At 40.0% G+C, this 22,383-nt stretch overlaps 3 protein-coding genes across 3 annotated transcripts; 2 read left to right on the forward strand and 1 right to left on the reverse strand.

Moving 5' to 3' along the window:
- Positions 1–276: 276 nt before the first annotated feature.
- pym1 (PYM homolog 1, exon junction complex associated factor) lies at positions 277–5,996 on the forward strand. Its single transcript, XM_073469543.1, has 3 exons — positions 277–546; positions 3,536–3,629; positions 3,788–5,996. The coding sequence occupies exons 1-3, from the start codon at positions 516–518 to the stop codon at positions 4,290–4,292; spliced, it is 630 nt and encodes a 209-aa protein (XP_073325644.1). The 5' UTR covers positions 277–515; the 3' UTR covers positions 4,293–5,996.
- Positions 5,997–9,213: 3,217 nt separating this feature from the next.
- On the forward strand, positions 9,214–12,479 carry LOC141000226 (matrix metalloproteinase-19-like). Its single transcript, XM_073470885.1, has 9 exons — positions 9,214–9,330; positions 10,058–10,146; positions 10,285–10,415; positions 10,494–10,706; positions 11,016–11,261; positions 11,455–11,556; positions 11,650–11,817; positions 11,916–12,043; positions 12,132–12,479. Exons 1-9 carry the CDS (start codon positions 9,214–9,216, stop codon positions 12,369–12,371), a joined length of 1,434 nt encoding a protein of 477 aa, XP_073326986.1. The 3' UTR covers positions 12,372–12,479.
- A 1,395-nt stretch (positions 12,480–13,874) lies between these two features.
- LOC140999674 (transmembrane protein 198-like) lies at positions 13,875–19,200 on the reverse strand. The gene is made up of 5 exons (XM_073470193.1): positions 19,021–19,200; positions 17,247–17,558; positions 15,718–16,293; positions 15,452–15,576; positions 13,875–14,514 (listed from the first exon to the last, which is right to left on the reverse strand). The coding sequence occupies exons 2-5, from the start codon at positions 17,398–17,400 to the stop codon at positions 14,365–14,367; spliced, it is 1,005 nt and encodes a 334-aa protein (XP_073326294.1). The 5' UTR covers positions 17,401–17,558; positions 19,021–19,200; the 3' UTR covers positions 13,875–14,364.
- Between the last annotated feature and the right edge of the window lie 3,183 nt (positions 19,201–22,383).

The following is a 22,383-nucleotide window of genomic DNA, read 5'->3' on the forward strand; positions in this document are numbered from 1 at the left end:
TAGCACATCTGGATTGTATATCTGCTTTGCATTTTTATTCATATGCATCTTAAAAGCAGACTATCGAGTAACCGAAAATATGTTGAAAACGCTAATAATGTTTGTTTCTTAAATAAACGACAACAACACTTGCCCATAAAGACTAAATGGACAAGCTGAAATGATACAACACCGCTTGACTGCACAAACCTGGCAACCCAAGATCCACGTCGTCATTTCCGAAGTTGGAGAGCGGGGTGCGCACGGTTTGCTGCCTTGCACCGCCCGGTTACACACACACACACAGACACACAGCTCCCTGGTCGGTGTTAAGCTTTTTAGTTGTCCCGCGCGGCAGTGTTCAGCGTGTTAGCCGTCTGCAGATGCTGCCATGACAGCTCTCACCTCGAGGGAAGCACGAGTTGAAAAAGTTGTAGTTTGCTGCTGTGCGGGATCGAAGTGAGCGACGGGGCCGTTTTGGGGGGGGACACCGTTACCGACCAACCGAGGGGAGCGGAGCAGCACGTTACACCAAAATGGCGACCCCCTATGTGACAGATGAGTCCGGTAAGGCTAATGCATGTGCCAGACCTTTTGTCTCACAGAAACACAATCATTTCGTTACACACGACAGCCACGATCAACGCGAGTCTTTCTTTTGTAATCCAGCGTCCTGGTTGTCACCAATAACGTGTTAAAACGACGTTGTTGACGCGGATGTTTTGTTTTTGCAGCTAATGTGCTAATCTTAGCTGAAGCGGCTAATGCTACACTCTCCACTGGTGCTAGTTAGCTTGTAGCTATCGCACCTTTTTAACACAACTTCACAACGTGAAAATAGTGTGTGGTGTGTATACTGCTGTCAGGGAAACATCTCCTTCGTTGCTTGTGTAACTTATCACTGTTTTAATTAACTAAATGTCCTTTTTTTTCTGTCACGACTTGACAGTTGCCACATTAGCTTGCTAACGTACCTTAGCTATTAATGCTATAAAGGGGCATTGTGTAGTTTTGGGAAGAAAATTTCAACCAGAAGCTAAAGGTCTTCATTGACTGATTTTTTAAATGCCTAAATAAACAAACTGTCTTTGTTTACATGACTGAATAAACAAACTGACCTTAAAGGACAACACAACTTCATACAGTTGTACTTTGTTTATATTTGGCGGACCCTGCCACCTTTTTAGCTTCAAACAGCATTCTGGGAAACTTATTTTCCTTTATATATATTAGTTATGGACAAAAACATATTTCTGAGTTTGTATTATTACCTCATTGATATTGTAAATACTAAAATTCAGAGTTTTAATTTATTCTCCAAAACTACACAGTGCCCTTTTAATTGCGTATGTTGTGATGACTCTGGTATCACAGAGCTGTACGACACTAACAAATAACTATCACAGCATTTTATTCACAGCACCAGTTACAGTTACCGTTGTGTGTGAAAATTGGTGTTTTTCATTGAACTTTTATGATTATTTGGCGGCGGAGAGAAGCTCCAGTAACTTTAGTTAGCACTGTGAGTTATTACGACAGTCATGCAGGTATCAGTCATTCGTTCACAAGCTGTGACAGATGGTACTGAAATCCTGTATCAAAGTATATATGATTTAATATTATGGTATTGATATCAATCATGCTGTGCGATAGTGTCTGGAAAACCAATTAAGAAACCGTGTGTGGATTTAATAACCGGACGTGAATAAATGTTTAATCCTTCAAATTGAATGACCTGATGAATTGATTTATTTGAAAACGCACTGCTTTGGCTCATTCTGTCCGTAGTGTCTCTCAATATTTCGCCCACAACACTCTGATTGGTTTTACATCATGAGTAAAAGCTTATCAACACTGAATGATCGGAGTGTACAAAGTAACTAGCGACTATAAACACTACATGTAGTGGAGTAGAGAGGAAAAATTATCGAGGATTCACAAGAAAATAACAGGCCGTCCGTCATCTCATTTACCTTGTGACAACTACTGGTCTAAAATACAGCACGATATAAGGGAAAGCTAACGGGTATATATGCTATAATATGACCATAGATCGTTGCACATGTACCACCCTTACTTTGTAAATGTGTTACAATAATCAAAATTATGTGAGTTAAAGTAATGATAAAATATCAGCATATTTCTCGGCTCTAATCCACGACGGTTTGCTTTGTGCCTGAATGTGTTCTGGGTTTTTGGGCTTTCGATAACTAATGATTCAGAGTGTGAGACTGTGTGTGTTAACAAGTGGGTGGAAATTACCACACACACATACATACACACTCACACACTTGGTGAACAGCTTGTCAAACTAATGATGGATGGATGAAGCCCCATGAAGCTTTGTGGATTTCTTTTTGTTCATGATAAAAAAAAAAAGCTTTGGTGCTTTAAACTCAACATGCAGAGTGACATCTGGTGGTGTTAAAAACTTATAGCAGCCTGTAGAGACTGAGGCCAAAGACCTACAACACTTCGCTGACTTTATAGTTTCAGTCTCGTGTGTGCAATAAAAGTCCAAGAAGCTTGTATTTATTAACTCTATAATGGTCTTTGTTCAGAAGTGCTCCAATAAATGCGCATACAAATATATTTGCTGCAGTGAAACAATTTTAAAATGACATGAATTATTAATGTACAGCGTCCACTGAAACTATTTTGTCAATATTAATGTGACTTTTCATTAAGTTGCAATGTTTGTGATTGGAGAAATCCTACTTTTATTACCTTATTGCTTGGTACCCGTTGGAATTGTTCCCATACTTCCCCTACGTTTTGTCTGCTGATGTTCATCATTATATCTCTGAATTACTCTCCTCTTTTATTTCCTACCAACGTTGAGCAGGTAGTTTAGCCACAAAATGGTAAACTGTCAAACCAAATAAAGTACTCGCGAAACACCAGTGATATTTTATTTAAGCTTCGGATGTCATCAGTCATGTGTGTGTTACTCTTTATCTGAAACAAGCTCTGATTCAGTGTATTCACACAGCTGGTACTATCGACCCATTTGAGAGTGTTAGTTTCAGGTTCACTAGAAATTCCCCTTCTTGCTCATATAAATGAAACTTGAAAAACCTCATCTCAACACAGTAACATGTCTGGGTTTTTTTTTTTGGTTGCAGTGATGCTGCACAGCTTCTATTTTGCACGCTTATCTGATTTATTTATCGTATTATTTCACAGGGACGCATCAATAAACAATGTAAATGGCCAAAGTCTAAAGGCTTGTAGCTCTGTGACAGCTGTTACACTGTCATCCTAAAAAAAAGAATATTAAATTTAACATTCAAAAGTTATTAATTTATAAGCATGCACAGCAAAGATGAAACGATAAAATGTCCATGTTAATAGAAAATATCAGGACTAGAGTCACGTGTGCCCCATTTTGACAAACCTCCAGAGGACTCGAGTGAGTGCTGAGCTATTTTCTTTGTCATAATAACAGTCAAAGCCAGCCAACAGTTGACAGAATACATTGAAGGTTCAGCTAGTTTAAGCTCGTTCATACAAATACATCAGTATCCTCTAAAATTTTGTACATTTTGCTCCTCAGGGAAATACATTGCTGCCACTCAGCGACCTGATGGAACATGGCGGAAGCCGAGGCGAGTGAAGGATGGTTATGTCCCTCAGGAAGAAGTACCAGTGTAAGTGGAGTTCATCTTTCCTACAGCTTCATACAGAACATATAAATCATGATTGTATTGTGAAACTAGTAGCAGCTTGCAACAAGTAGGGATGCTCCGATTGATAAGACTGGGCCTGATATTAATAAGAAATGTGTCTCTGTTTCTTGCCGTTTTAGCTACGAAAACAAGTACGTGAAGTTTTTCAAGAGCAAACCAGACCTGCCACCCGGCATGAGCCAGTCTGAGGAAGCTCCGCCAAAGCAGCAGCAAAAGATCCCCGGTTGTGGAGACAGCGACACGGCCGGTCTTTCAAAGTCTGCCAAACGCAACATGAAACGCAAAGAGAAGCGAAAACAGCAGCAGCTTCCGGTCCAGGATGGGGATGCAGATGTGGACTCTGTGAGCGATGCTGTCGAGAATGTGTCCCTTTCAGAGGGCGGTGAGTCTTCAAACAAGACGGCAGCAGCGGCGGTGTCTGTCTCATCCCCCGATGATTCGTCAGCAGCAGCTGAGAAGGCCAAGAAAATCAAAAACCTGAAAAAGAAACTGCGACAAGTTGAGGATTTGCAGCAGAAAGTGGACTCAGGGGAAATACAGGAGCCGACAAAGGATCAATTGGAAAAGCTGGCTCGGGCACACGCTTTACAAGATGAGTTACAGCAGCTCGAGAGCGAATCTTGAAGCAATAAAGAAAAGCAGAAGAGGTAGAAGGACTAAACATACAAACTACATACTGAAAGACGAGGGAGGGACCTTTGCAGCTTTGTGATCATAGCTATCATCAAACATATTGTACCTATTTGATATTCATCATGAACTTCGAAAGTGAACACAGTCACGGCGCCTTTCATGCAGAGAATGACGGGACGTTTACATGGCAGGTGTCACATCTTCAGAACTGAAGAGCCTGTTTTTAGATTTAGATCTCTATATAATGTTAAGACTCCTGCTCATAGTCATGTATTGGCCAGACCACCCATTTATAAATATCTTTAAAAGACATCATTGTGAATTGTTTTGAACGTGTCTGTCGTTCCATTTTGTACCTTTCATGCCATCAGGTATTACTTACACATTAAATGAAAGACATTTTTCCTGTTAACCCTTACGTACTGTTCATATTCTGCCCATCATAACAAGTGTCTATACATATCAAACACATATCTACTGAAGTTAGCATGCTAACCAGCTAACCTCAGCCCGTCCTGGTCCAAGCCTCTTTTGCTAGTGGTATAAACACATACCCTTTGCTCGTGCTTCAAGCTCCCAGTCCAGACCACTAGCTGCATGGCTAACTGAGCTAACTAGCTAACAGTTTGCGGTAACTCTAGTGATAGCCCCCTGTTTGTTTACATTACATTTTAGCAGACGTTTGTTGTCCAAAGCGACTTACAGTAATTCATACATACATTCATACACAAGGTGGCAACCAGCACATCAGTTTGGGGTTCAGTATCTTGCCCTTTGACATGCAGACCAGGGGAATCGAACCAGCAACCTTCCGATAACAAGATGCTGGCTCTACCCCTGAGCCACAGTCGCCCGTATGAATGTTTCGAGTATGGATTCGACAGGTGGCCAATTCTGAAATACTGCGCCTCTCAAACCATTTATGAAAATTATGATATAATAGCATAATAATGCAAGTACAGCCTTTCAAAGAACAATGAACTTTTGATTCTTAAGAATATTCAGACATTGAAATTTAAAGCAAATACGAAGATATCCCAATTAAATAAAAAAATGTAAAATAATAAAAAAAAAAAAAAAACATACAGTATGTATAATAAGATATATAAGATAAATCACAACGTTATCATGTGACAGGCCTAATTGCAGGTGCTGTGCTCGCAGGTGCAGATCTTGTGGCAGTTTTGAGGCAGCCGATGTTTCTTACATGCACCTTATGTGATCATTCCCTGTGCTGTTTTACAACGTCACTGTTTCAAGATTCCCTGGCGACACTTCAAAGACCAGCAGGGGCCTGTTCTCGGTGGGAACGCAGGCAGTTCTCATGACAGTGTCGAGGTTCCCCTCGAGCTTGAAACATGTACACACACCTGTACAGTTTCACAGCTTCAAGATTCACCTTTTCCCTGATTTGAACCACACTGGTGGATCTTAAAATCCATTTCAATGCATACCGCCAACATTAACCCAAACAGCTTCGACATACACAAATTTGTAGCACCTTTCCAAAAATATAAAGTTTTAAATGTTTTTACCTAAACAGTATGTAAGGGTTATAGAGAATACAGTTTGTCGACCTGTCTGCTTTAAGAAGTAACGTATTTGTCAATGATTGGATGGTTTCTTTAAGTCACACTTCTGTTGAGGCACTGTCTGCAGTCATTGCATTAATTAAAAACCACATGATGCGTAAAATGTTTTTCTCATATTGCTTTTTAGAAGTAGAGTGAACAATATCTCTGAGTAACCTAAATAACTTTATTTTGGAAGGCAAGATATGTTTGGTGTCATTGGATATTTTGGAAACAAGTTCTACATTTAAAGGTTTATTGTATATTTTTCTAATTGTCAACAAATCCCATGAACCAGCGAACAGCTGATCCTATCAACAGGTTTATCTGTGTAGCTAAAACCTGATCTATCATGTTCCTCTGTGCCATAGAGCTCTATTGTTGTCCAAAAATGATTAAAAAAACACATTAGTGAGCCTCACAGTTGCACTGGATGACATGTTCCTTTGTTATGATGAACATGGACACTGTAGTTACTTTAAGTTGATCCCACATGTACCCTTCTGCTGCTGTAAATACCCAATACAGCATCAAATGTGTATTGATCCGCATCTGAAAATAGTCCTGTAACTCGTGTTTGAGTGACATTTGCTCAAAAACTACAGTGTCCAGCTGTTTTAGGGAATTACTGAGCCTTCCTTAAAAAATGACACTAAACATTTACGATCTGTTGATGAAAGATTTATGTTTTAGTCGGATAAGAGATACAAAAAATACAGAATAAGCAAGATGTATCCTTGAGATTCTGGAATAAAGGGCATTTCTTGTTTAGACTGCTAGCCCAAATCCTTTTTTGGCATATCCAGATCCATTTTAGGAAGTCTGGATGGCAAAAAAACAAAACTAAACCACCGCCAAACCACATTTGGAGGCGGTTTGACCTTTGCAAAAACTGTCAACGTGACACATAACAACAACGTCAAATCTAGAATCACAGTCTGTGAACAGTTACGAAATAAATAGTTTACTTTGCGACTTGACAACATGATTGTTTGGAAAGCAAGATGATGGATCGCCAATTTTCTCATGCATCCGTGTTGGAATGCTGCGTTACCAGCATATTTAGTTACTGACGCCTACGTCTTCACAGCACCTCAAATAGGTTGATGACGTCTGGAAGCAAAAAGAAATGCCAGTCTGTCTTAAAGATCTGCAGATATCCCTGCAGTCTAAACAAGGCTTTAGTCTTGTAGTTTGATGAAGTTGGGGGACTTGCAAACGAGAGAGTTAAATAACAAGAAAAATTCGAGCTCGAGACATCCAGATTTTTAGTCCCTGGTGGGGGTGAAGCTCCAGAAATACTTATCTAATGACATCATGTGGGGTTTTCTTTTCAGACTTTGGAAAGAGCTGCAGCAGACATTCAGAGTTTTTAAAACTGTACTTTCTGATGAGTACAGTGAACTTTTGTTCCCCTTAAAGCTGGAATATTGAAACTTGAAATGAAAATCTTTTGGATTGAAGCCAAATGAGCCTATACCGCCTATACCATCCAGATAATTTCTCTGTACTTTGCAGCATGCCAGAGTTTTTAAGAGGCGTCGAGACTCTCCAGTCTGCACTGACTCACCTGCAGCTGCGTTTTCGTCAAAATTCCCAAACTGAAGAGGGGAGTTGCTACAACTGCCACAAGGGGGAGACAAAAGCTCCACACTACAGCTTTAAACTCAAATTTTATGTCCTGATTACTTTTATGTATAGCAGGACATTTAACAATATGTGCATTGTCTGATATCATTAAAATGCCACAGCTATTGTCACAAATAAAAGCTTTTTTTTATTTCCTAAAAATCTGTCTGGTTCTGGCTCACCACCATCTGCAATGTATTTGAATTTACATCCGAACAACCTCCCGTTTCTTTGTGCATTGTACTGTGGGTGAATAGTTTACATCAACAGCACGTTAAATAAATCAAGTGCATTTTAGTACTGATATTTTTTTTTTTATCGAATGCTTTATCTAAAGGCAACACTTTATAATAACCATCATTAAATAAATGGTAAATTTATAGTTAATTAAACTACTAAACGGTGTAATTTACAGTTATTTAACTGTAAACAAACAATGAAATGCTTTACAAACCATTTATTATTTATAAAACATCAGCTGCAACTTTATTGTGAGCACCTAAATAATGTTAGATGGATGAGCTGCACAGTATTTATTAACCATTTAAAAAGTATTATAAACATCAGTTGCAACTTCACAATAAACAGTTACCTAATAGATGGTTTATAGAGCGTGTCATTGTGTAAAAGTGTTGGTTAACAGCCTCAGGTTTTGTTCTGCTCCAGCAACCAGTCCGTCACAATCAGTTTTTAAGTTTAAGTTGGCAAAGGAGGAAGGATTTTTTTTGCTACGCCTGAGAGGCAGAAATGCCCATTTTAGCTCACAGATAAAAGATGATCAGGGACTGTCTGGTGTCTTGCCATTAAAACTGAACCCGTGGTTAAATGTATTAACTCCAGTTGTTTAAGACATGTATGTGCCGAGTCTGTTTCCAATCTGTCCGCTCATTTTTTTTTTTTACGAGCTTTATTCCAGTGTTGCAGCAGAAAAGGAGGCGTTCTCTGTCTCTATTCAGGGGACGATTTGCAGCAATGGTTACATGGGGGCGTCATTGTTTTGTGCTTGAATGAGCTCCTACATTGTGAACAGTGTAATTAGCTGTTGTCTTGTGGAGGAAGTGTGGTTAGTTGTTTTCTTCGTGGAGCTGTAAGTCTGAAGTGAAAGAATGTTATAATATTTTTTCACATACAGTGTATAAATCATGAATGAGCATCACCAGCTGTATGTCTGGTACATCGTCACACCTTCATTAACCTTGTCTGGAAAAATCTTCAGTGTGTTCGGCTTAATTAAATATCAAGAGAGTAGGCTTCTTCTCACCACAGTGACACAACGTTTTTAAAGCCAGCACCTTTATTTGATGGTGGGCAGATGATTTCCAGAGTCAGTTTGATTTTACAGAGTTAATATTGAATTTATTTGCTTCCTTTGACGTAAACAACGTTTACTTGGAAGTTATTCTTAAACACTTGAAGACAAATTGTTCTGAATGATGGTGTAAGGCGGGATCATGCTGTCTGAAATATGTTTTGTCTTCTGTCCTCCACAAAGGTTTATTATGTGGCTTTGAGGCAGTTCTCGAACAGACACTTGATGGTATAAAAACTGAAGACACAGGGAACCAACAAGGACTAAAGCACAGAGGATGGATGTAGATGGGGGAGCTCCAGTCTTCAGCGTTGCTTAGAAAGATCCAGAACTTGATTATTGGTTGAAAAAGGTCAACTTGCTGTGTTGGATCAAGTTGGGAACATTTTAATTTTCCAGAGTGATGGAAAACAACCCAAACAGAAAAATGGAGCACAGGCTGGAGTTACTGATGCTCCTTGTTTTTCTGACAACAGCTTCAACTGTCGCCCAGAGCAGCGAGGAATTTACAGAGGCTGTGGTAAGAAAATGCAGAAATGTGGAGATGCTGAGAAGTTAATCCTGCAGAACTGCAGAAATGAAAACTCTGAATTCTGAAGTATTTCTTGGAAGCAGAACTAAAACAATACCCATAATGTTGAGTCTTCAACCAGTTTTAATGTTGGAGTGCAAAAATTTAAGTATTCATTATAATGACAGGAGTCCCTTTGAATAATGAGTACTTTTACTTTTATCCTGTAAGTACGTGTTTTGTTGATAATACTAAATATAAAAGTACTTTTACTCATTGGTAAATGATTAATGAATGACTTTGTGTATTTTTAATAGTGTTGTATTGGTACTTTGACTTAAAGGATACGTTCACCCAAAAATTTAAATTCAGTCATCATCTTCTCGCCCCAACAGGGATGGAAAGTCAAAACATTTGCATTTGCAGCATTCTCCTAAACAACTGAACTAAATGGGGACTTCATACGGCTCATCTGGCGTAATTCAAGTCTCCAGGAAGCCCAAGATCCCAAATTCATTATTTACACGTTATTTACACCCTTGACTTGCAGTTGAATTTGTTCAACCTCTTCAGATGGGGTGCAAGCAACTTTGTCTTGCTGTGAAGCTCCAGAAATGTTTTGTGGACTACGAAACTTCACCCTACTTTCAATGACTGAATTTGGGGTGAACTTCTCCTTTAAGTAAATGACTGTGTACTTCCTCCACCACTATTAAAATGAGTGCTGTTTCTTCAGGCGTATTTAAAGAAGTATGGCTATCTCCACATCCCACTGGACAGTAAAGGCCAAAACCATCAACCGGAGGAGATAGCTGAAGGCCTAAGGTGACCAAATCTCACAAATTTTAGCAATTAAAAAGTTAGCTTAACATGTTTCTCTCTGTTTTTACCATGACCCTAAGTGTGCGTGTTGTTTGAAAAAGCAAAAATATCATGACATATTGTCTTTCGTTTGTTTGTCAGAATTTTTCAGAAAGCAACAAACCTGCAAATATCAGGAAAACTAGATTCAGCCACTCTGGCGATGATGAACAAACCTCGGTGTGGCGTAGAAGACCCGTTTAATGACAAATTCCTCAAATATCGAGTCATGGGTGGGTGACTTCATTCATGCGATATATTCTGATTGTCACTTCAGTCTAAATTCACCTAAATGTTTCTTAATTTAACAGGCTACTGGCGCAAGAAGATGCTGACGTACCGCATCTATAACTACACCCCTGACTTGGGTCTGGGAAAGACCCGTTCGGCCATTCAGAGTGCATTTAAGTACTGGAGCGACGTGTCACCTTTGAGGTTCACCGAGCTTCAGCGGGGAAGAGCAGACATCAAGATCTCCTTTCACAGAAAAGACAGGACGTGTCCAGTGCCTTTTGATGGGCGAGGTGGGAACACCAAAAACGATTTTAACTTTTAAAAATGTGACTTTACTGAATGACTTTTGATGAAAGCTGCAATCCAATCGCCAGAATAAATGTTGGCAATGTTTCTGCAAGTGATGGATATGTTACAACTTTACATTTCATTATCTTGCAACAGGTCCACTTTTCTATTTTAGGTTGTAGCAACGCTGTGCTAATGTTCTGGTTAGGTTTAGGCACAAGAACCATGCGCCATGTTTTGGTTTAAGCTGACACTTGAAACAATGTCAGATCAAAACAAGTGTTTGATAAGAGTTCTGGCTTTATCTTCAGGTCATGTTTTAGCCCACGCTGATGCCCCTGAATCAGGCATCGTGCACTTCGACTTGGATGAAATGTGGACAGAAGGGCAATCCTCCGGCTCCAACCTGAGGATTGTTGCGGCCCATGAGATTGGCCATGCTCTCGGCCTTGGCCACTCACAGCACTACAGCGCACTGATGGGACCCGTGTACAACGGATACCGCTCTGACTTCAAGCTGCATGCAGATGACATCCGAGGGATCCAGGCTTTATATGGTAATGACTTTCACTTTTACCAAAGTAATATTTTCACACAATATCTTTACTTTTACTGGAGTACTTTTACTATTTACAACTCTCGTGATACATGAGTTTCGAAAGCATATGGATAAGATTAGCAGTTCAAACGTCATCAAACATTAGAACAATATGTATTTTTAGCTGAATGTGCAGTTTTTTTCCTTTTCAGGAAAGCCAGCGACTCCACCCAGGAACCCAGGAACTCCATCCAGGAACCCAGGAGGAGCTGCTCCAGATCCTTGCAAGGCCACTCCGGATGCAGTAATGTTGGGTAAAAAGACTCTGATGCTGTCACTCAAATAAAACATGAGTAAAGATGTATCTACATAGAGCCATGTTTCCCCTCTGCATTGTGTCTCTGCAGGTCCTTTGGACCGTAGGACGTATGTGTTCAGTGGCCAGTACGTGTGGACGGTGTCCAGTAATGGCTACAACACACCCGTCCCGATCTCATTACTATGGAGGGAGCTGCCAGGGAGCCTCAATGCAGCTGTTCACTCTCAGCGGACTGGCAAGTCCTACTTTCTGAAAGGTGGATTCATTTCATAGTTGTAAAATTCTCACGAGGATATGATGCACAGTGCTGGCAGGAATTTAACATTTTATCCTTCTTTATATTTTCTTTCACAGACGACAAAGTATGGAGATACACAAACTTCAAACTTGACCATGGCTTCCCCAGGCGCTTGAACAATCTCCCTGCTAACATTGATTCAGCTCTGTACTTCAGCAAGAACAAAAAGCTTATCTTTTTCAAAGTAAGCACAAAATATCATATCTGCTTGCACATTTTTGTTGAATATCTTTTTTCATTTTCCAGTAAATAATCTACTCTTTGTTTTTTAGGGCTCTGGATACTGGCAGTGGGATGAAATTGGCCCGACAGACTTCAGTTCATATCCCAAACCGACTGAAAAACTCATTGACGGGTTACCCAGTAGTACTGATGCAGCACTGATGTGGACAAACGGTCATATATACTTCTTTAAAGGCACTCAGTACTGGCGTGTAAACCAGCAGCACCAAGCAGTGGAGAAGGCCTATCCTCTGAGCACGGCCAATCACTGGATGCACTGTGACGACTGAGCCAGCAGAGGCCACCAGGGACTCAGCACAAACCAGATCCTGCAGTGAATCAGTATAATAACAGTGAGAGATGCTTATTTATTTGGATCCTAACTAAACCATGTTCAAATCATGTACAAATCTCATATGTGAGTTATTAAGCATTATTATTTTGTGGAGTCAACAGAATAAATATTTGCATGATGTGTTGTTTTTTTGTGTCAATACAATAATTACTTAAAAAGTAGCTTTTAACATAAACGCGCTGTGATAAGACAAACTTTGTGGTGTGTGATTCTGTAAGATTGAATGTTGTTATTCACGTCACAACTGCATGAACTGTATTCAAACGACAGGCTTTTTTCTCTGCAGACGTTCTGACTGTTTACCTGTGCTTTTCCTTCTGTTACATGTCTAAAATGTCTTCCATAAAAAACAGCCTATTGTACACCTGTGATGTGCTTTCACTTTCATTTTGGGAAATTAGACCTCCTCTGGTGTACACACTGTATTTGATTGCCTCATTCTTCTGTTGGTTTTGTTGGACCTGCTCGAACAATCATGTCTTTTCATTTTTATTGGGACATATTCTTGAAGGGTTTCACAGCTGTCAGATCTCAAAGGTGCAATATATAAGAATTGGCAGCATTTAACCACAGTTACTGCTCACTGCTGCTAATTGTAGCCGTCATTCACTAGTTAGCTCAGTTAGCCGTGCAGCTAGTGCTCCAGACTGGGAGCTCAGAGTGATATTAAGTGACAGGACAGGCCGGGGCTAGTCGGTTAGTGTGCTAACTTTAGTAGATATCTCAATACAAAGATGTCTTTGACATAATGTCATAACTTCTTCATATTCTGCTGATGTTAATTTTTGAATGTCTTAAATGAAAATCTTTACATAGTGTACCTTTAAATAGCAAAATCTTGACGTGGGATTTGTTAATAAAAACATGTTTATCCAATGAGGGAGGATGCTAGTTGTTGTCTCTGCTGCCATCTTCTTTTACTTGATAAGTCTTCTTTTATTTTCTTTCTCTGCATGTGTTGTTTTAGACTTACGTATTTAGTATGGATGGTAGATAACTGGCATGTAATATATTGCTGGAATATGTATTGGTAAATGTGTACTGTACTATTTTGTACATATTTATTATGTTGTCTATATCAACTGTTTTAGATGATATATGTTTTTTTTTCTTATTTTAAGGGTTCACTTTCAACTGCAAGGCCGGGACAACAGATGAACATTTGGCTAACTCTGGCTGATTTACAGTTATTTTCAAATAATCAAATCAAAACAAATAAATCAATGAACGACGGGCCCTTTTGACTTTCGTCCAACTTAAACAGCAGCATGTAGCATATGGCCTTATAAGGATGTTTGTATCTTACTGTGAGGAAACTTTCCCATCAGCATGCGGGTGAGTAGATAAGGACTGAATTCAAATTTTTGGGGGTGAACTCATCATTTAAAAGACTTTAATATAAGACAATACTCAAAAAACACTGCACTGTATCAACATGTTATGACTGTTAAATCAGTGGTTTATTGTTTCATTGTCCAACATTTCCCATTTTTCTGCTGTATATCCATAATCTAATTGCACATGTTGGTATGAATTCATTGTTTATAACTGCTATACTTGAACCTCAAAAGAATTACAACCCAAACTGATCTAGACACATTGTTCAAAGTATTTGGAGAATAAATGTCGAGTGAAACAAAATAGCTCTTCTGAAGCACAAAGCGCCTGTGAGATAAACTCTTCAAAGGATGTGATGATTGTCAGTCTGATGACTGTGTACGTTGAGTTATTCTGTGCTGTCATCTTTCAGAGAATGATCTCCAAGCATTTCAAATCACACTGTGTGCATGCTGATGATTATCTGACACAGTCGGTTAAAGCGGTTTCACGCTAGCAGTTGAGATGGTTGAGTTGTTTCCGTGGAAGAAAACATTTCAAAGGAATGCTTAATTATCAGTATAGCAGATATTGGATGCCGTGTGTTCCCTTCAAACTGTAAAGACAGGGGAGGCAGCAGTCAGAGGCACCATGGAGCCCGTCTCAAAGTCAAAGTCAATTAGAGTGTGTGTGATGGTGCTGACGCTGCTGGTCGACGAGCCTGTTCCCATCTGGCGCTCCTTAAGGCTCTGCAGATAACTCTGAGAGGAAAACAGGATGAAGACACATTGTTATGGCACTGACTATCAATCTGAAAAATCATACATGGTGAGGCGATACACGATGTTACCCTTTAAACATTAAACGGTAACTCCACTAAATTGACATAATACAGTGTGTTTACAGGTCTTGGGGAGTACTACTGCACATGTGAAAAAGTAGTGTGAAGCCTATAAAATTTCTCCAGTGATGTCACTCAGTGGATAAGTTGCATTGTGGGTAATGTAGGCATCAGCATTGAACTACTATAACCAGTGTAGTAAAAAGTACCCAAAAGTCTTACTTGAGTAAAAGAAAAGTTATTATGAAAGTCACCCAATACAAATAGTAGTTGATTAAACATTTTAAGTATCTAATATTAAATGTACTTAAGTATCAAAGGTAAAAGTAATAGTAAATCATACATATATTTACATGTATGTATATACTGTATACTGCCTCCAAAATGTAGTGGGGTGGAAGTATAAAGAAAATGGAAATCCTCAAATGAAGTACAAGTACCTCAAAATTGTACTAAGTACAGTACTTGAGTAAGTGTACTTACATACATTTAATCACTGCCTTTTAACACTGCTGAACTCATTATGGACAATTAAAAAACAAACGATCAAACTCGATCCAGCAGAACCAGAGATATCTGCCTTTTTATTCCACACATTCTTCTCCCTTTTCAAACCCAGTGCCTACATTACCCACAATGCAACTTAACCACTGAGTGACATCACTGGAGGAAATTTATGAGATTACATGCAGCTTCCTCTGGAGCCACAAAAGTCTTAATGCTACTTTTTCCACATATGCAGTAGAACTCCTGAAGACCTGTAAACAGACTTTAATGTGTTAAATTGGTGGTGTTACCCTTTAAAGTGTCAAAATCTCACGCTGGATTAAAACTATATCATAATCTCAGGTACTGACCGGTGCCAGGACGTCCCCAGCGTAGCGTTTCAGTGGCGGAGGCCTGCGTCGACGGTGTGATTGAGGTCTTCTCCTCGGCTCTCTGTATCTGTGCTTCTTGGCATGTTTCTTATGTTTTGTGTGTGCTGAAGCCCCAAGGGGGGAAAAAAATACAGGAAATAATGAGTATATACCATCACAGAAGGAGGTTTTGAGCTCAGGGGGGCGTATTTAACATGAACACAGATTGAGTTTGAATGCATCAGTAGACTGAATTAAAAATTCACCTTCTCTGTGTGAGAATCCTCTGGCAGTAAACCTCCACTGCACCAGCACACCTATCAGGCTCATAACCGGCCATATCCCAGTGATCGCCCAGTTAAACCAGCAGAGTGGACGTGGGGCAGCTTGACAAAGCATATCATACACCTGATCTGGCAGCATAAATGTCCCCAGCAGGTAATCCACACACAGCATCACAGTGGTTGCTCCGAACACAGATGTGTAGATGATGGTGAACAGTTTCTGCCACTGAAGTGTGAAGACAGCAGAGACGATGCTGGCAGCTATGACGGCACTGAGAGGCACCCACACTGGAGTAAGGCTGTGAAACTGTCCAATAACCACCAGGATGGCGAGGCAGAGCAGGCTCCCCAGCTGGAGGCCGCTCAGGAGGAGTCCCATAGTGGACACCAGCATGGTCATCAGCCCACAGAGCACTCCCACGCCCAGGCCGATGCCTGCCTTTGTCTCCGTCCCCAGCTGGGTGTCCAACATAGGCTCCTTGTGGTACAACAGGAGCACGGCTGCTGAGCTGAACATGAAGCCAGAGAAGAACATGACCGCCTTGAAGCAGCGGTATCCTGAAAAGTGGAAAAAAACAAGGTTAGAAGTTCTGTTTCATCTCCGCAAGTACAACCTGTTTTGTGTTTGCTTGCAAGCTTGTGTCATACAGTAGATTCTGACTGTCCTACATGCTCAAACACTGAGGAACAGCTGAGCACCACGGGACTTTCACTGGTTTCACTGGACTTGAATCTTTAACAGAGCCTGCAGAAGTTGATGGGTCACAAAATTCTGGAATATAGCTCATAAGTGAATTTGTTCCACTTTTCCCGTCCAGCTCCAACATCTGTCATTAAAATGTTTTATGTGAAACATCAGCTCAGAGCTCACTCTCTCGTCATCTTTTCGGTCACGATAGAAAATTACACAGGAAAACATGACTCGGTCTGCAAACCTCTGTTTCTCTTCCACTGATTAATAATTTACTTTCATAAAATTCCTTACAGGCGATGGTAATGCTAACACTGTGTGAGAGTTGCTGGGAGCACAGACTTTGGCAGCTTGTGTGTTTACATAAAGTCACGTTTTAGGTCCATAGGACACGTTTCCCCCTAACCCACGCACAGTTTGTGTTTGTTGGAATTGTGTCCAAATATTTTCTCAGTGAACTCAGAGGCAGACAGAAAATGTTGAGCTCTTTTTGGGGTAAATGTTCCTCAACATGCAGCTCTAGATCTCACTTGAACGTCCGTCCTTGAAACAACTGAGATGTCAGACAGCGCAACAGGTGGCTCTTCATTAATGCTGCCTGTGTCAAATTCAGACGCAGGACTACCCATCTGCCCTCCCACAGCTTTTGTGCTCATCCACCCTAAACCCCTGGCAGCTTCCAGACACCTGCCTCTGTGGGTTTAAGCCATCAGGTGAGCTAATTAAACATTTATAGTGTAAGAACACAAACTGACGTCTTCACCTCTATATTTTGTGTACATTCACAGGTCATATCAGTTCTGGTGTGAGTCATACGTACCGAAAAAGCAGTAGATGAGACCGAATAAGAAGCACACGGAGCAGACAATAGATGGGATGAGTTCATACTTGATATTAATCTCAAGCGTGCACATGTCCACCTCAGCTAAGCCAGCTCCTGTTTCCTCAGTTACATAGAGTGAGGTAACTGCCATCTTGGAGGATTATTACTTCTATTGTCGTGCAGCTGGTCTGGATGTGAATCCGCTTCGTTCATAGAAGAGGGGAAACTGTAGGGCCATGCATGTGGCGTCCAGGCAAAGAGGAAGCTCCTGAGCGAAGAACTTGTGCTAAACTGTTTCCTGTTTTGCACCTGCAAAAAGAGGAGAGTGTTTTCAGCTTTCATGGCAACATCTTTTCCTGGCTGCTATCCCGAGAGTTATTAATCAAGCGTGGGAGGTAATCTCTTCAATAGCAAACTTCTACTCCATTTGAAACGTCATTATGCTGTCAGATTGTTGTTATTTAAGTGGATATATGTGAGGATGTGGCCCTTTCCCTCTTTCTCATGTGCACATTTTCTGTTCAGGAACCAGAGAAGGAAAAAGGGGATCCCCTCTGAGTTTAACATCCCTCCTTCCTTGTTCTTTTGTTCAAGAACAGGATGCAGATGAGGAAATGGCCTGGTGGCTCAGTGCCATCGTCATACAGGCTTATTGTTCCCAGCATGTGTTTGGGTACTCTGTTTACTGAACGACACAACAAAAACAAACAGCTCAACAAGAACACAAGATATTCTAAAAACAGTAAAGAGGTGGAAGAAGTACGCAGATCTTTTACTTCAGTAAAAGTATCACTACCACAGTGTAGAAAGTCCTGCATTTAATTTTTCTGTACAAAAGTATTTGCATCAAAATATAGTTAAAGTACCAAAAATATAAGTACTCATTGTGCAGAAAGGCCCAGAATAATTATTATTAGATTGGGATTATTGCTGAATCGTTACAGCTGGTAAAGGAGGAGGTAATTCTAATTACTTCATATACTGCTGGGTAGCTTGTCTCTATTTTAACCTATAATAACAAATCATCATTTATTTGTCAGTATGATGTTGAATTATTGATCTGAATCTAAAAAATAACTTGTAACTAAAGTCCAAAGTGGAATATTTGCCTCTGAATTGTTGTGGGTGAGAAGTACAACGTGGCAGAAAATGGAGGTTCCTCAGTAAAGTATTCTATTGTTCAGTACAAATACATAATTAAAGTACTTAGTTACATTCCACCACTGGTAAAAAGCTTTGAATCTCTTATAAAATGAAATAAATCAATATAAATAGTTTATTCTTTTAACTCAAGGAGACTGAAAATCCACCTCAAACACATGAATCGTGTTTACATGCTCGTCATATGTTGGCTCAGAGTACAGCTGTCTAACAACAGTGCGTATTACTGTGAGGACCTTATAAGCTGTTCAGGCCGATCCTGCAGTCAGCAAATGGAATTAGAGGAGCTTTGGCAGGTGAATGATCCTCCTGTCTGCTCAAGTCGTCTCGTAAACGTGAGTGTGAAACACAGAAACACTTACACTTTCTAACAGGACCCTGGTAAAATAAAAGTTAAAGCTCCGTAGAGGATGAAAGGCTGCTGGAGTAACTCACTTTTTATTAGTTTGATATGTTTTTGTGAAATCCCACTTCATGAAAAATGTTATTTCTTGAACTTCAACTTCTGCAATAAGTGGCTATATCAGCATCTACAAGATAAAAGATTTCCCTATGTACATCTCTGACAAATGAAAGCATGAAAGAAAGGAATAATATCGCTGTGTCCTACCTGGAGTTAGGCATTTTTCAAAAGTGAGCTTGGGCAGCAAAAACAAAAAGTATCTTCAGTTGTAGTTTGTCAAATTCCAGCAAGCGAGCTGTCAAGAGTCTGTGTGACTGTGTGGCTCCCTCTGTGAGCTCTGGGTGAGTCGAGTCTGACCTGTGTTCATGTGAACAGCTGACGCCTGACTGAGAGGGAGACCATCTGTTGCCAAGTCCAAGGCCGAGCCAGCTGAGAGCTCAGCTCTCACTACCCATGATCCTGCTGGAGCCTCAACTCTCTGCATCATCACTGCGGAGCTTTACGTCACTCAGTGTTGCACTTTTGATTACAGCTTCAGTTGTGGACTCTCAACCCTTAAAACTCTTTTGGGACTTTCCTAATTAATCTTGTTTAATCTATTTGTTGTTTGTTCTTTGTTGATTATTCTCAGACTGTGTTTCTCAAACTTTTTAAATTTAAATTCACTGTTGTTAACTGCAATTTTAAGTTCTCTCCCTGATAGTAACCATTTGAAGCCATGTTTGTTGTGCTGTTGGACCTATTATTTTACCCCTGCTTGCTATCTTAACATAACAATTTGAGTTTAGCTGGTGACTAATTATGGATGATATATGGCAAAATAAGAAAGACAAAACTTATTTTTGATTACATTTTAGTTTAAGTATTTGAGTTTGAAATTCTGCAGTATGTTGAATGTATTATACTGTGTGTTTTTAAATGATCTCATTTAATTTTCAAAAAACATTTCCAGGATTCCTCTGCCGACCACTAGAGGGCCCTTGCCAGTGGAACAAACCACTAATACGTTCAGATTTGTACGCATCGTAAGCTATATTGACATTTCTACAATACATGCTATATCACGTTCACATGTTTATGACCTGACTTTCATATACGGAGATGGAGGAGAAAGGTGGTGGATTTAAGTTAGCGAGAAGGCTGCAATCCTTTGACCACAGTTAGAGACTGGGTTTTAACATTTGTGTGAAATCAATGGATATTTTTGACAAGGGACCACAGCAACCTTGGGACAATTTCCAGGCAACAAAAAAAATGATATTTTTGACGAGACCTCGGTCATCTCCAGACCACAGCAGGTATTTTAAACCAAGTGTTTTTTCGTACCTAAATCGAACCATACCATGAGCACAGCGTTGTCAAAACATATAATAGGAAACTAGACCTAAAGAAAGCTGCAACATAAACAAATGTAAAGATTCAACATATCTGTGGTTTGCAGGACATTCTCAACATTTATTCTGGCAATTTGGTTGCAATACAATGTACAATACAATACACAGTTCAGAGATATTATTGATCCAAAATGAAACCGACAGATCAGGGCAGGACTGAAAGAAAAAGGTGCAATTACCAACACCGCCATAGTTGAAACATGGGCGATCGAATCCTGCCACAAATCGCCTTCTTTGTTTCCCAGTCTGGCTGGTCTCACACTGTTGCACCAAAGGGACCGGAGAGGCAAAAACAGGTTTTCTTTTGAGTCACTCCTTCTTTGTATGGCCAGGGAGTTAATTAATAATTTCCTGTGGGAGAAAGAATTAATCAAGCAGAGAGCCGCATTTATTAAAAATGCAGTCCCTATAATCACATGTGCTCGCAGTTGGATTAAGACACAGTTGTAAGTTAACACTCAATCAAAGGCAGAAATGCTCTTATTTGTAGACGCCACACTGATATGAAACTGTAAGCCTCCTGTCACAGTCTGGAGCGCAGCACTTTATAAGCGGAGTCATACACTACATGTGTTTTTCAGCAAAGCATGAAGCCTGAATTATGGCACAAACATAACAGCAAATGTCAGGGGGGGAAAGAGCAGATTAATAATGACAGCAGCAGAGATTGTCATAACTGCAGGGACACTGAGCTGCAATAGCGTTGACATAGGCAATGAAACGGAGCTGTCAGGCTGAATTAAGCTCCTCTTGTGAGAAGTGTAATAAAGACAGCAGCGTGTAGGCCTTTCATCAGTCTTTCTTTTGTCTGCTCCAGTAGAGTGAAAGAGAGCGAGCTTTTTTTAAAAAGTTGTGAGATCTGGTTAAAAAAACTGACAAAAGTACTTTGTGAGAAAAAAGATGGAGCGATTATTTTTAGCCACGCTAGCAGCTCTAGGGACGCCAATAATGTTCTGTCAGTCAGTCGGACTTTGGTCCAGACTTTCAACAAATATTTTATTGACTGCCGTGACATCTTGTACAGACATCCCTGGTTTGCAGACAATAAACCCCTCTGACCTCAGTGTTCCTCTTGACTTTTCCTCTGGCACCATCATGAGGATGACATTTGTGATGTTGAGAGGAATGTCTCAACAACAACTGGATGTACTGCCTTTAAATTTAGTACAGGCATTAAATCAGCCACAGGATGAATTGTGATAACTTTGGTTGTCTATTATTTATTTTTTTTTTTATCTAGCACAATTATCTGGTGTTGTTACAGTTTGTCCAAAACATATGATACTTGTGATACTGATGCTTTGGCTTGGCCAGTGAGCCAGAGACTTAATAACCAACCATCTTTCTTTTGAATTGTTGGATTGTTTCTCTATCGATCTGACATTAGTTTCAAAGAAAGCAGTATGTCACTGTTCTAATAAGAAATAAAAATCAATCCCAAAAATTGTTCCTCTGTCGTGGCTTAGGCCTCTTTTCTTTGTGTATCATACATATATAAAATAATAAACATTTAAGTGATGAGTGCAGTGGAGAAACATCCCGCCCCCCTGGGACTCATAAAATCTGAATTTACAACACTTTTGACGGCCCTTTTGCTCCCTGAAATACGACAACATATAGTTAATCGATTCACGAGAACTCTCTGTGTGCATTTTTTTATGACATTTTTGATTGCAGAGCAGGAAGTATTGATCACGACCGACCATATCAGTTCTGTACATGTAAAGATTTTCACCTGAGAGATTTAAAAAGCAATGGAAGGAAGGTTACATTAACTCTATGAATTTTGCTTTAAATGCAAGGAGAGTTGAAGTTATTTCCAAACAGCTGACTAAATACTGTTTTATATTCATCAGGTAATAACAATACAGTAACACTGCAGGGTTTGTATGAATTCATTTGTAAGAAATGAGTCATTACGTTATATGATTTTTGATTCTAAGTCTCAGTCGTAGGCAGCTGGATTTGATTCAGTTTCTTGAAGACATTTCACCTCCCCAGTTCCCTGAGTTCCCCCCCCAGACACCTTAACAACCATTCACACCTGGGCTCACCTAGCCCTTGCAACCCACATGAAGGCCGGTTGGTTCAACAACCCACAAGTGTCCCTAACAACTCTGAAACTCAGAGCTCACACGTGTCCTTAACGACTCTGTATGGACACTCCCACACAGGG

Source organism: Pagrus major, chromosome 7 (assembly GCF_040436345.1).
Source record: "Pagrus major chromosome 7, Pma_NU_1.0".
Taxonomy (NCBI): Eukaryota; Metazoa; Chordata; class Actinopteri; order Spariformes; family Sparidae; genus Pagrus; species Pagrus major.

Coding starts and splice junctions, on each gene's coding strand:
- LOC140999674 (XM_073470193.1), bottom strand. CDS start 17,400: ATGGCAGTTACCTCACTCTATGTAACTGAGGAAACAGGAGCTGGCTTA. Junction 16,294..17,246: donor TCTCATCTACTGCTTTTTCG/GTACGTATGACT, acceptor TCCACTTTTCAG/GATACCGCTGCTTCAAGGCG. Junction 15,577..15,717: donor AGGATTCTCACACAGAGAAG/GTGAATTTTTAA, acceptor TTGGGGCTTCAG/CACACACAAAACATAAGAAA.
- pym1 (XM_073469543.1), top strand. CDS start 516: ATGGCGACCCCCTATGTGACAGATGAGTCCG. Junction 547..3,535: donor CTATGTGACAGATGAGTCCG/GTAAGGCTAATG, acceptor TTTGCTCCTCAG/GGAAATACATTGCTGCCACT. Junction 3,630..3,787: donor CCTCAGGAAGAAGTACCAGT/GTAAGTGGAGTT, acceptor TTGCCGTTTTAG/CTACGAAAACAAGTACGTGA.
- LOC141000226 (XM_073470885.1), top strand. CDS start 9,214: ATGGAAAACAACCCAAACAGAAAAATGGAGCACAGGCTGGAGTTACTG. Junction 10,147..10,284: donor GAGATAGCTGAAGGCCTAAG/GTGACCAAATCT, acceptor TTTGTTTGTCAG/AATTTTTCAGAAAGCAACAA. Junction 10,416..10,493: donor CCTCAAATATCGAGTCATGG/GTGGGTGACTTC, acceptor TTAATTTAACAG/GCTACTGGCGCAAGAAGATG.